Here is a 14,105-nt window from a genome sequence, read left to right on the forward strand (position 1 = left end):
AGGACATCATTGGTTCCTCAAGAAGGAAACGCCACCATCACTAAGATGGATTCATTCCTTGTTCTTATTTCTTCTGTTTTTTGTTTTCTATGTTATGTGCTTATCCATGTTTGTGTCTTCACTACATGATCATTAGTAGTTAGTAACTATGTCTTAAAGTTATGAATGTCCTATGAATCCCTCACCTCTCTATGTTGGCTCTTGAAAGAATGATGAACATGAGACATGTTATTGATAATCTGAAAAATCATAAAAATGATTCTTGAAGCAAGAAAAAGCAGCAAAGAACAAAGCTTGCAAAAAAAAAAAATAGGTGAAAAAAATAGAAAGAAAAAGAAAAAGCAAGCAGAAAAATCCAAAAGCTCTTAAAACCAAGAGGCAAGAGCAAAAAGCCAATAGCCCTTAAAACCAAAAGGCAAGGGTAATAAAAAGGATCCTAAGGCTTTGAGAATCAGTGGATAGGAGGGCCTAAAGGAATAAAATCCTGGTCTAAGCGGCTAAACCAAGCTGTCCCTAACCATGTGCTTGTGGCGTGTAGGTGTCAAGTGAAAACTTGAGACTGAGCGGTTAAAGTCAAGGTCCAAAGCAAAAAAAGAGTGTGCTTAAGAACCCTGGACACCTCTAATTGGGGACTTTAGCAAAGCTGAGTCACAATCTGAAAAGGTTCACCCAATTATGTGTCTGTGGCATTTATGTATCCGGTGGTAATACTGGAAAACAAAGTGCTTAGGGCCACGGCCAAGACTCATAAAATAGCTGTGTTCAAGAATCATCATACTGAACTAGGAGAATTAATAACACTATCTGAATTCTGAGTTCCTATAGAAGCCAATCATTCTGAACTTCAATGGATAAAGTGAGATGCCAAAACTATTCAAGAGGCAAAAAGCTATAAGTCCCGCTCATATGATTGAAGCTATGTTTCATTGATAGTTTGGAATTTATAGTATATTCTCTTCTTTTTATCCTATTTGATTTTCAGTTGCTTGGGGACAAGCAACAATTTAAGTTTGGTGTTGTGATGAGCGGATAATTTATACGCTTTTTGGCATTGTTTTTAGTAGTTTTTAGTAGGATCTAGTTACTTTTAGGGATGTTTTCATTAGTTTTTATGTTAAATTCACATTTTTGGACTTTACTAGGAGTTTGTGTGTTTTTCTGTGATTTCAGGTATTTTCTGGCTGAAATTGAGGGACTTGAGCAAAAATCAGATTCAGAGGTTGAAGAAGACTGCTGATGCTGTTGGATTCTGACCTCCCTGCACTCAAAGTGAATTTTCTGGAGCTACAGAACTCGAAATGGCGCGCTTTCAATTGCTTTGGAAAGTAGACATCCAGGGCTTTCCAGAAATGTATAATAGTCCATACTTTGCCCAAGTTTAGATGACGCAAACTGGCGTTCAACGCCAGCTCTCTGCCCAATTCTGGAGTTCAGCGCCAGAAATGGATAAAAAACCAGAGTTGAACGCCATAAATGGATCAAAACTTGGTGTTCAACTCCACAAATGGCCTCTGCACGTGGAAAGTTAAAGCTCAGCCCAAGCACACACCAAGTGGGCCTCGGAAGTGGATTTATGCATCAATTACTTACTTCTGTAAACCCTAGTAGCTAGTTTATTATAAATAGGACTTTTTACTATTGTATTAGTCATCCTGGATCTTTTGGATTGTATTCTGATCCTGTGATCACGTTTTAGGGGGCTGGCCATTCGGCCATGCCTGGACCTTTCACTTATGTATTTTCAACGGTAGAGTTTCTACACTCCATAGATTAAGGTGTGGAGCTCTGCTGTTCCTCAAAGATTAATGCAAAGTACTACTGTTTTTCTATTCAATTCATCTTATTTCACTTCTAAGATATTCATTCTCACTTCAATCTGAATGTGATGAACGTGACAATCATCATCATTCCCTATGAACGCGTGCCTGACAACCATTTCCGCTCTACCTTCGATTGAACGAGTATCTCTTAGATTACCAATACGGGGGACCGAGTCCGAGATATTGGGATCTTCGTGGCATAAGCTAGAATGATGGCGGCATTCAAGAGAATCCGAAAAGTCTAAACCTTGTCTGTGGTATTCCGAGTAGGATTCAATGATTGAATGACTGTGACGAGCTTCAAACTCGCGATTGCTGGGCGTAGTGACAGACGTAAAAGGATAGTAAATCCTATTCCAGCATGATCGAGAACCGACAGATGAATAGCCGTGCCGTGACAGGGTGCGTTGACCACTTTCACTGAGAGGATAGGATGTAACCATTGACAAGGGTGATACCTCCAGACGATTAGCCGTGCCGTGACAGGAAATTCGGATCATTTTCCCAAGAGAAGACCAAAAGTAGCTCTTGACAATGGTGATACATTACATAAAGCCAGCCATGAAAAGGAGTAAGACTGATTGGATGAAGATAGCAGGAAAGCAGAGGTTCAGAGGAACGAAAGCATCTCTATTCGCTTATCTGAAATTCTCACCAATGATTTACATAAGTATTTCTATCCCTATTTTATTAATTATTTTCGAAAACTCCATTACTATTTTATATCCGCCTGACTGAGATTTACAAGGTGACCATAGCTTGCTTCATAACAACAATCTCCGTGGGATTCGACCCTTACTCACGTAAGGTATTACTTGGACGACCCAGTGCACTTGCTGGTTAGTTGTGCGAAGTTGTGAACCATGGTATTGGCATCATATTTTTGGCGCCATTACCAGGGAAAGAAAGAGCGATGAATTTTACATAATCAAAGTGTAATCACAATTTCTGCGCACCAGTGAGATCTTAGACTAATTAAGGATTCACTTATTAGCTCACTTAGCCTTATACATATACCCTTACCTTTACCTTGGTCCCATTACGACCTTAACTAAAGACCTCATGATTTTTGGTATGTCAATACTCTATAATTGTTGATTGGTTAGATGAAGAACAAAGTTTTAGAAAGAAAGAATAAAAAGAAGAGTAGAGTGATTAACCCAATAAACACTAAGTGATTAGAGAGTAAACACAAAATCCAGTGAGGGTTCAATAGCTCATTAACATATATCTCTGCTTAAATTATTAATTATCTTGCAAGTTTATAAAATGTTTTTTTCTCTCCCATCTCAATTGTAAAGGCACTTTTATCACTATCTAAGGCCCGTGATTAGTGTGTTGAGTAGTTTCAGATCTTCTAAGGCAGGAATGACTCAAAGGATGGAAAGAAAACATACAAAAATGGAAGGAAAGCATAAAACGGAGTTTGTGAAGAAACTGTCAGCCACGCGATCGCATGGACGACGCGACCGCATGCCAGTGCGAAGAGAGCGCGACGCGAACGCATGACTGACGCGACCGCGCGCCTCGATTGAAACACATATGATGCGGTCGCATGACTGATGCGAAAGCGTGACAAGGAAAACTCCGAATGACGCGACCGCGTGACCCACGCGGACGCGTGACAGAGGCCACACACCAAAAATTGCAGAAAATGCTCCTAACAAATTCTGAAGCCCTTTTTGGCCCAAATCCAAGTCCATAAAGCATAGACCAGAGGTTATGAAGTGGGGTAATGCATCCATTTAAGGAGAGTCTCCACTTTAGTTAGTTTTCATGATTTAGATTTAGTTTAGAGAGAGGTTCTCTCCTCTCTCTCCTCTCTTTAGGATTAGGATTTATAATTAGGATTTTATTCGCTTTCAGGATTATCTCTTTATCAGGTTCAATATTCCCTTTTATTTACTTTTGCAATTTAATTTATGAATTCTTCTATGTTACAGATTACTCTTTGAATTAATGTTATTTGAGGTATTTCAGTTTATTATTACTTTCCATTATTTACATTATTGTAATTCCCATCTGAAGACATTTTTATTCCAGTAGATTTACTTTTCTCCTTTTAGCCTTGGTTAAGAAATCAGTAACTCAGGAGTTATCAAACTCAAACATGATTGATAATTGTTATCTTTGTTAATTAAATTGAACTTCAATAATCCCAATCTTTTCTTAGGAAATAAATAGGATCCGAAGATCAAACCAATTAATCCCTTGACCTTCCTTTATCTTAGTAAAGGTTAACAAAGTGGAATTAAGATTCAATTCTCATCATCATTGATAAGGATAGCTAGGATAGGACCTCTAATTTCTCATACCTTGCCAAAAGTTTATTTACAATCATCTATTTATTTTACTTGCCATTTAAATTACTTGTTCTTCATTTACTTTATTTGCTAATTAAACCATTCGCTCCTCATTCTCAAAACCCCAATTTATAATCTCCATAACCAATAATAAGAACATACTTCCCTGCAGTTCCTTGAGAAGATGACCCGAGGTTTGAATACTTCGGTTATCAATTTATTTAGGGGTTTGTTACTTGTGACAACTAAAACGTTTGTAAGAAAGGTTGATTGCTTGGTTTAGTAACTATACTTGCAACGAGAGTTTACTATAACTTCTAAACCATCAATCTTCAGTTCTTCAGACGCGGTTCTAGTTGCATTGGAAAGCTAACATCCGGGGCTTCGAAACGATATAAGATTTGCCATAGTTGCTACGCGTATGGTGATGTGTACGCGCACTGTACGCGCACGCGTTGTTGCTGCCATATGATCCACTTAAAGCAATACGTGGCCAGTGAATTCTAAAGCCTTGTGGGCCCAATATAACTCATTTCTGATGCTATTTAAGCCAGGGATTGAAGGGGAATCAACATACTTTACATACTTTAGATACTTTTACATACTTTCACACATTAGTTTAGTTTAGGTTAGTTCTAGAGAGAGAAGCTCTCACTTCTCTCTAGGATTAGGATTAGGTTTTAGATCTAGATTAGAATTCCTTAGATCTAGGCTTAATTCATGCTTTGATTTACTTTTCCTTTATCAATTCTTGTTCCTCTTCTTCTCCTCTCTCTAATTTTATATTTCATTCTTGTGATTCTCTACTTTTATGTTGATGCACTTTTGTTCCTTCCTTTCCTCTTTAATGCAATTTATGTTTTCATGTTCCTTTATTGTTCATTTGATTTGTTGTTGTTTAATTCCTTGAATTTGAATAGTGTAGATTTACTTTTCTTGCAGTTTTACTATGCTTTCCTTTTATGCCTTCTAAGTGTTTGATAAAATGCTTAGTTGGATTTTAGAGTAGAATTTTATGTTCTTGGCTTGGGAAGGTAACTTAGGAACTCTTGAGTTGCTAATATCCAAGTGATTAACAATTGGGAGCCATTAACTCTAGATCTCACTAATTGATTTGGTGTAGAACTAGGACTTATGGACTTGGATTAACACATCTCATTTGACTTTCCTTTATTAGTTAGAGGATGACTTAGTGGGGTTGATCCTTGCCAATTCTCATGTTGTGGTTAGTGATTAGGATAGAGATCCTTGACCACCAAACCTTTGCCAAGACCTTTTTAGTTGTTAGTTTATTTTCATTGCCATTTACTTTTCATGTCTCTTATCCCAAAAACCCCAAAACATACCTCATAACCAATAACAAGACAATTCATTGTAATTCCTAGGGAGCATGACCCGAGGTTCAATACTTCGGTTTATAGATTTTAGGGGTTTGTTACTTGTGACAAACAAATTTTTGTATGAAAGGATTATTGTTGGTTTAGAAACTATACTTGCAACAAGATTTCATTTGTGAATTCTAAACCATACAAAAGTCTTCTCATCAAAATGGCGCCGTTACCGGGGAGTTACAATGGTGTTGTGTTATTGGTTATTGTATATATGTGAATAGTGTGAATAGCTTGATTTTTGGATTGCTTGTTAGTTTTTGCTAGTTTTAGGACTTTGTTTCATTATTTCTTAGTAGCTTTTGTTTCTCATTTTCTCTTTTCACTATGAATTCTCACTTTGGCTATGAGTTTGGTTCTAACTATGTTGTAGGAAATGAAGGCTATAATGAGGATGTCCATCAAGGATGGGATAATCAAAGGTAGGAGGAACCATATGCATATGATCAATCCTCTTGGCAACAACCTCCACCAATGCACTATGAAGAAGAGTTGTTCTATGATGCATACCAATCCAATGGTTATGGTGAGTCCCCTTGTGACTTCCAAGAACCACCACCATACACCTATGAGCCATATCCTCAACATAGCCATCTACCACACTCACAAGCCTCTTTTCACCAACTACCTTCATATGACCCTCATCCATATCCACCATTACAACAACTATATGAGCCATATGAACCACATATAGAGCCACCACCATTCCAACATCAATATTTTCAAGAACCACCCCCCTCCATGTTATTACCAAGATGAACCTCCTCCAATGTATGAAAATTTTCAACCACAAGATAAACACTACTTTCCACCACAACCTTCCATGGAAGAATACTCATGTCCTTCAATCCAAGAACCATATGATCCTACTCATGATATCCAAAAGGAAAAAGAGTTAAGGGATCGTCTCAAAGAAACATTGGATCAACTTCAAGCAACCATGGAGCGTGTTGTGCAACAAGTGGAAAGAAAAGAGTGGAAATTATTGAACCACCATAACTCTACTAAGAAGAACCACCTTCCTACTATGAATCCTTCCCCTAAATTGATGAACCCTTCCATTCACCCCAACCTCCAATGGATGACATCCTTGATGTTCTTGTTCAAGGACAAGAGGAGATGAAAAGGGATTGCAACAATTCACGGCCGCCTTGGATGAGGTGGTAAACCGATTAGCATCCCAATGCTTGAACACTCAAGGGACTCCCATGGCTACATGTGGAGAAACAAATGAAGAGCATAACATGAAGGAGAGATTGGTGGAGAATGAGGGAAGTTGCTTTGTATCGGAACAATTGGAGGAAGCTATGATTGTTGAAGAAAGGAAAGAATTGGTTGAAGACTTAGGAGATGCAGAGCCTCCATGGGAACATAGAATTGAAGAAAACCCCTCCAAGATGATTGAATTTGATGCTAAGGAGGAATGTGCACAACCTCCAAGGCATATTCCATATGAAAACTTGGATGGGATAGAGCAAGAAGTGAGTTCCCTTGGTGATGAAGATCAAGCATCAAACCTTAGTGGTGAAGAATCCTTTGAGCATGAAGAACCCTCTCCCGGTGAATTGGAAAACAATGTGGAGGTAAATTTTTCTCACCTTCCCAATTATGATTTGAGTAAGGGAAAAGGCTTAGATAGAATTGATGAACAAAGGATTGAAATTAAGAAATCTTGTGAAGAGGTGGAGACCCTTAGAAAAAGGAGGATGGGAATTGAATATGCTTTGTCAAGACCCTTAGGAGCTTCTTTGCCTAGGTTGTCATCTACTCCTATATTTGAGTGGGTAAAATTCATTTCTATTACCTTTATTATCCCACTCGAATATGGCTTGCTTGAAATGGATGGTCAACTTAGGATGCTTTGTGAGATGAAGCGTAAAAGAAAGATGTTTCGTGGTTGGCTTTGCAAATCAAGGTTCATTATGATTGATACATCAAACATGAGATATAAAGGTTGGATTAGTGCTCATCTAGATGGGTCTAGAAGGATTGTTGGTCACTTTATAGAGAATTCACCTTGTTTACCACCCGGATGGACTAATAATGAGAGTCAATGATGCGTGAGCATCTTTCCTATTTTTTTCTAGTGAATTTGCATGTAATTTGTTGAGTTTAATTAAGAATTAACTATATTTTAGCCACTATGGATGCTATTTTGAGTTTTGTGCAATACTGTTTATTTTAGGTAGCATTCAGCTGGATTTGATGGAGTTTTTGCAGCACAAGAATCAAAGGAGATGGCAGCAAGGAGCAACGCGCACGCGTGCCTGACGCGTGCGCGTGAATTTGGAGCTTTCCATGGCGACGCGTGCGCGTGACTGACGCGTACGCGTGATTTGAAGATTCGCTCAGCGATGCGTGCGCGTGACCGACGCGTCTGCGTGACTCGCAGAAAAGACCATCGACGCGTACACGTGACTGACGCGTACGCGTGACATGCGCCACGTGCAAAAAACGCAGAAAAACGTTGAGGGTGATTTATGGGCTGTTTTGACCTAGTTTTCAGCCCAAAAAACATATATTAGAAGCTGTAGAATGGACAAAACAAGTGGTCCCCACCCATCAATTGAAGACTTGATTATTTAGTTAATTTTTGATTTAAATTCAAATTTGAATTCTAGGAAAAGATATTATTTTTAATTTTAAAAATTAGATTTTAAAGTTATTAGGATTAGTTATAAAATGGAGAAGAAACCTCTCTTTTGGAGGAAGTCCCGGGGAGGATCCCATTCTATTCCAAAAATTACATTCCGTATTCCATAACATTCTACTCTGAATCATGAGCAACTAAACCTCCATTGTTAAGGTTAGGAGCTCTGTCTATTGTATGGATTGCTAATATTATTTTTCTATTTTAATTCATGTCGTGATTTATATTTCAATAATTATTTTCGTTCCTTATTTTATGAATTTGGATGGAACGGAAGTATGACCCATGTTCTAATTGAGTTCTTGTATAACTTGGAAAAGCTCTTTACTTGAACAATAGCTTGAAAACATATTATCCTGAATTTCTAATTGTTTGTATTTAACGGGATACGTGACATATAATCCCTTTATTTTTGGACAATTAGGATTCTTGTGGCATATAAAGTGGAATTTGATCACCACCCTCTAATTGGAATTAATTGACTAAGGAATTGGCTGTTGATGAATTTTAGAGGAGACTAGGAAGGTCTAAGGAATTAGGGTCTAGTCACAAATAGTTTGCCATGAATTAAATATTGCATGATTAAAATAGTTAATAAGAAAAGTCAATCCAGAAAGTAGATAACTCTAAAGCCTTAACTGTTTTCCATATTTTATTCCCAAATTAATCATTTCCCTGTCAACTTTTTAATGCTATTTCAATATTCAAACACTATTTTTTGTTTGTCTAACTAAGCCTATCAAATACTATTGTTTCTTAATCCATCAATCCTCGTGGGATCGACCCTTACTCACGTAAGGTATTACTTGGTACGACCTGGTGCACTTGCCGGTAAATTAGTGGGTTACAAATACCGCACCAGTCAACTTTAAGACGGGTGTGAAAACAAAGTGTGAGATCCCGGATCACACAAGGAGGATCAACTTTGGGAGCCCCAAGCTGGTGAAAAACTCCATCAAGACTTGGCTCAATCCATGAGAAATCTTGGGGCACAATGGAGAACCAAGCATTGGTGGGAGTTTCTTTCCACTCTCTTGTAGCTTTGATTAATAAGTGATTTGAGTTGCCATTATAGGTAGTTTTCCTCTTCCTGTAGTTTTGTCTTAATATATTGGTTGTTAGTTGCTTAAAGTGCAAGTTATGTTTGTTTACACCTGAAATTTTTTGTTAATTTTGCATTTTAGTTGATCTTGAGTTGTAGGTAGTGGTAGGGAGATTTTCAGCTGTTTATAGTATTTTTGAAAAAAAAAGAAGAGAGTCAAGGACGCGTACGCACGCTGTGCGCATGCGCATCCATACGCATATTCCGGCCGATACTTTTTCCAGAGAGTTGGGCCAATCTCGCGCAATAGCTGGGCCAATTGCACAACTGCGTGTACGCGTGCGCGCACTGTGCGCTTACGCGTCGAAGTCCTTATTTTGCATATGCGCGCACCTGCGCACATTCCGCGTGCGCGCCGATTTGCTAAAGTGGTTTCCAGGCCAATGACCCGAGAGTTGTGCCAGCTCTGGGCCAGCACTATGTCTTTGGCCCAACCTCACCTACGCGTGCGCGCACCTGGCACGTACGCGCCCCTCGGCCGATATGCACATCGGCGCGTAAGCGTGCATGACGCGTCCGCACCGGTAAAAAAAAGAGTTTTTTTCTCCTCTTCCATTTTCTTTTGTCTATCGCATTCGTATACTTCTATTCTTTGCATTTTCATTTTGTTTTTATGACTTGTTTTTACTTCATTTTTTTCAAGTTTATCATTTTAATAATGGTGTTGAATTCTTATACTCAATTGTTGAGAACTTCTTGCATTGTTTTGGTGCTTGGTGACTTGTTTAACATTAATGATCATATTTGTTCAACACACAAGATTAGCTCTTTAGTCTCTCCTCATGCATTATTCTTTGTTTTTGTACTTCATTATCATTGAGTTTGGATGGGACCTAATGCTTTCATGCTTATCACTAATCTTGTTTGTGTCAATTCTTATTTGATCTTGATGCTCAATATGCTCTTCATGCTTTGATTTTACTCTTGCATCAAGTGTTAGTTGATATGCCATTAGCCTACATTGTTTTCTCACTCACATGTTGTAGCTACCATGTAGTGAGAACCTTACCGTTATTTGGCATTAGCCCCCGCCGATGTTCTCTTTGCTTTGATATCTTTGTTATCGGTTTAATTTTCTTTCTTTTTATCTCCCTTTAGGTTGGCCACCAAGAAAGGAGGAAAAGGAAAGGCTTTGAGATGGGGCAACGAACAAGTCATTCGCACAATCTTTCAAAGAAGCTCATCAATTGTAGCAACCCATTCACCTTGCTCTTCTTTGCATGCACCGAAGACGGTGCAATCTTCAAGTGTGGGGAGGTCGTTCGACCGATCTCCATGGGTAACAATTTCCTTTTCACACTACAAGAAAACACATCTATTGCCACGCTTTTAAAGCGTGGCGAAAAGCTGAAAAAAGCGTGGCGATAGCTTTTTGCCACACTTTTTGAGCTACCGCCACGCTTTTGAAAGGGTGACCTATGAAAGGGTGGCGGTTGCTCTATCGCCACGCTTTTTTTGCCATGCTTTTTTACAAATTGCCACTTTTAAAAGCGTGGCTGTAGGTGGGAGATATGGCCACGCTTTTAAAGCGTGGCGACAGGGAGAGATATGGCCACGCTTTTAAAATGTGGCGACAGGGAGAGATATGGCCACGCTTTTAAAGCGTGGCGATAAGGAGAGATACGGTCACGCTTTTAAAGCGTGGCGATAGAGAGAGATACGGCCACGCTTTTAAAGCATGGCGATAGCCTTATCAAATTAAAAAAAAAAATCCTTTTTTTGACTTTTCCTTTATCACTACACAATATAAATTTTTAGTCCTTTTTTATTACCAAACCAGTATGCAATTTTTATTACAAGACAAATCAAATAGTAATTACTGACATATATAATTATTGCTATAATTGTTTTATACATTAATACTCAAATACAAAATAAATCTCAGGTTCAAAACTCTAATTTCTCAACAAGCTTTTCAACTTGAGCAAAAAATACAATGCTATCTAATACTTCAATATCCATCATTCGGTGTATAGCCTTCCAGCAATTCTTAAATATCTTCAAGCATTCTTCGTCAGTTACTCTAGAGAAAATTCACAAAACATAGGCCAGTTAATGACCTCACTTGAGTCCTCATTTTCTGGACCAAAACTCAAATAAACATCCATCATAAATCAGAACTTCTTGTCACACAACCAGAACAACACAATCCACTATGCTTATGGTATGATTTTACCCACCGGCATCTGGAGTTTCAGGAACAGATGCCTTAACTTGTGAATTCATACAACATGGAAAGAATTTGGAGAACTGAATCCCCATTCTGATATGCACAAGTCAAACTTGAATTAACAAAAGCTTCTTCCACTTTTAATAATGCGCCTTTTCCAAATGTGTCAAAAAATGGCAAGTCCCTTCACTCCACCAGAAGTCTAACAAAACCTTATTCGCTGCTTCGAGATACTTCAATCATGGTCTTTAACTTGGTTTTCCTAATCTCATGGCCATCTGGTATTGCAGGATAGCACACTCTCTGCATATATCAGCAATTCAATTTGACTAAACACTCAATATACATTGAACAATTCCAAAACCCTCGCCCATCAAAGAAAGAAAAAGTTAACCAAAACTCGGAACACACACATGGCAAAACTGAAACAAAGTTCACAAAAAATAAAATAAAATAAACGGAGGTTTTGGAGTAAAAAAAATTCACCTGATCTGCCAAGGAATTCTTCAGCAACTGAGCCTTTTGAAGACTCATATTATCAGTAGCAGCAGCAACATAGAATCTGGGATTGAACTTATCTTTCTGTAATACTACCAATAGAGGTCTTGATTGAAAACCTTCTCAGCCTATAAGGACATGAAATAAAAGGCAGAAACATCAGCCAACAGTAACACTTTCTGTGACAATTAAAACGGGAGAACATTTCATATGATTCAGAGGATTTCAATCAAGCAATTGGCAAAAGTACTGCAGATCTAATGCTATACAAGATAAATCACCATAAGACAGTAAGAGAAAATAATAAAAATGAATCTATGTTCTGACTTCTGTTAATATTATAATGTGCTAAGGTTGAAGATGAATCTAAACGAATAAACTAATCTTCTAATTGTTCTCATTTTTCTTGTTAATATCATGGAAATCTACTTGCATGAACTCAGGTCAGTCATACCATAGTGTATTATTGATTATTCCACTGAGATATGAAATGAAATTACCTCTGAACAAATTCTGCCAAAAGTGGAAATAGTCTCAATAGGGTACAACCCACGCAAGGTCTCAGCACCTAGAAGTATTGCATCACTGCCTGTATGTTTGTTTAAAAATTCAACAAACATGAACCCAATAAGTAGTTATAACTGAAGATAGAAACCAAAAATCATTCAGAAGAATACAGTTACAGCTTCAAGCGCACGAAAAATAGGATCAGTAAATTCAAAAAAAAAATGGCTTAATCATTACATGTGGCATCATACAGCTGGTAACTTACCATCCAAAACAGCATTGGCCACATCAGTGGCTTCAGCACGAGTGGGTCTTAAGTTGTCAGTCATACTATCCACAACAAGTGTAAGTACAGTAGGTTTTCCAGCCATATTACACTTGTATAGGGCAGATTTTCGAAATAAGAACACCTACAAAAGCAAATAAAAATTAATTAATATTGACTTTCCATTCACAAAGCAAATATAATTATACATTTACAATAAGAAGCATGGCAGAGGCAACAATCATAAATGTGGTTCAGTTCAAAGAAAATTTGTAACATTAAATGCACTATTTTAAACCTTTTTTAAACATATAGAAGCATCCATTTGTTTTAATTTATTCAAATATCAAATGCATTATCCACATGACCACAAACATAGCTATTTATACCCACAACACGAGTCATTCAAACAACAAAATGAATTTCAAAGGCAAAACTAACCTTCTCTGGTGGAAGATAAATGCCCAAATTACCACGAGATAGGATAATACCATCAGCTTCTCGTAGAATCTCATCAAAATGGCTCAGGCCCTAATTTCAACACAGACATAAGATTGAATCAGCATAGTCAATAAAAGTATATCTTAAAAGAGAAAAGTTAACACTATGAAGACATCAAAATCACCTCAACATTTCAATCTTAGCAAAAAAATTTGGGTCTGGCTGAGATCACCCAATTTGGAAAGGAATTCACGGGCCTGTATTACAACATAAAAAAGTATGTTAATAGCAAAGCTGAGCAATAGAAAGATTATCAATTATGAATTTGAAATCACTGAACTGAAGAAAAGGGCATTAGACTCGAAATAACCTGGCGTACATCTTCAGCATGACGAGTATATGAAAGTGACAGAAAATCAATTTTGTTTTTGACTCCCCAGGTGCTAATAACCTGAAATAAAAAAATGATTAAAAAATTAAATAAAACAGCCCCTAAACTCTAAGGAAATATATTTTTTAGGCCAGGAGCCAGAGACAAACATGATGTGTGCAATGATACATGAATCATTCAAAAAGGCGACTCAAATGCAGAAATTACCTCCATTGTACAATTCTGGGATCGAAACCTGAGTGATCAAAAATAAAATAAAATAAAATAAGAACAGAGAGCACTAAACCAAAATTGACATGAGAACACCAAACAACAAATTAAAATCAAATAATTAAAAAACTGCAACCACAAAAGTTAAGAGAAAAAATTCAAATTCAACAAAAATCAAGAATCAAGAACAGAACAGAAACTGGCAGTGAAAAATAGATGCAGACAAAATATAAGAACAAAAATCAAGAACAGAAATGAGCAATGAAAAATAGATGCAGGGAAAAATCAAGAATAAAAAATAAGTACAAAACAGGAAAAAAATAGGAGCAGTAAAAAATCATAATGAAAATCAAGAATCAA

The 14,105-nt window shown here is 37.4% G+C and overlaps 1 protein-coding gene across 1 annotated transcript; it reads right to left on the minus strand.

The window, feature by feature from the left end:
* LOC107607288 (pyruvate kinase 1, cytosolic-like) lies at positions 12,024–13,748 on the minus strand. Its single transcript, XM_021107837.1, has 6 exons — positions 13,743–13,748; positions 13,515–13,595; positions 13,145–13,234; positions 12,704–12,848; positions 12,432–12,520; positions 12,024–12,059 (listed from the first exon to the last, which is right to left on the minus strand). Exons 1-6 carry the CDS (start codon positions 13,746–13,748, stop codon positions 12,024–12,026), a joined length of 447 nt encoding a protein of 148 aa, XP_020963496.1.

The sequence above is a fragment of the Arachis ipaensis genome, chromosome B07 (genome assembly GCF_000816755.2).
Source record: "Arachis ipaensis cultivar K30076 chromosome B07, Araip1.1, whole genome shotgun sequence".
NCBI classification, from domain to species: domain Eukaryota; kingdom Viridiplantae; phylum Streptophyta; class Magnoliopsida; order Fabales; family Fabaceae; genus Arachis; species Arachis ipaensis.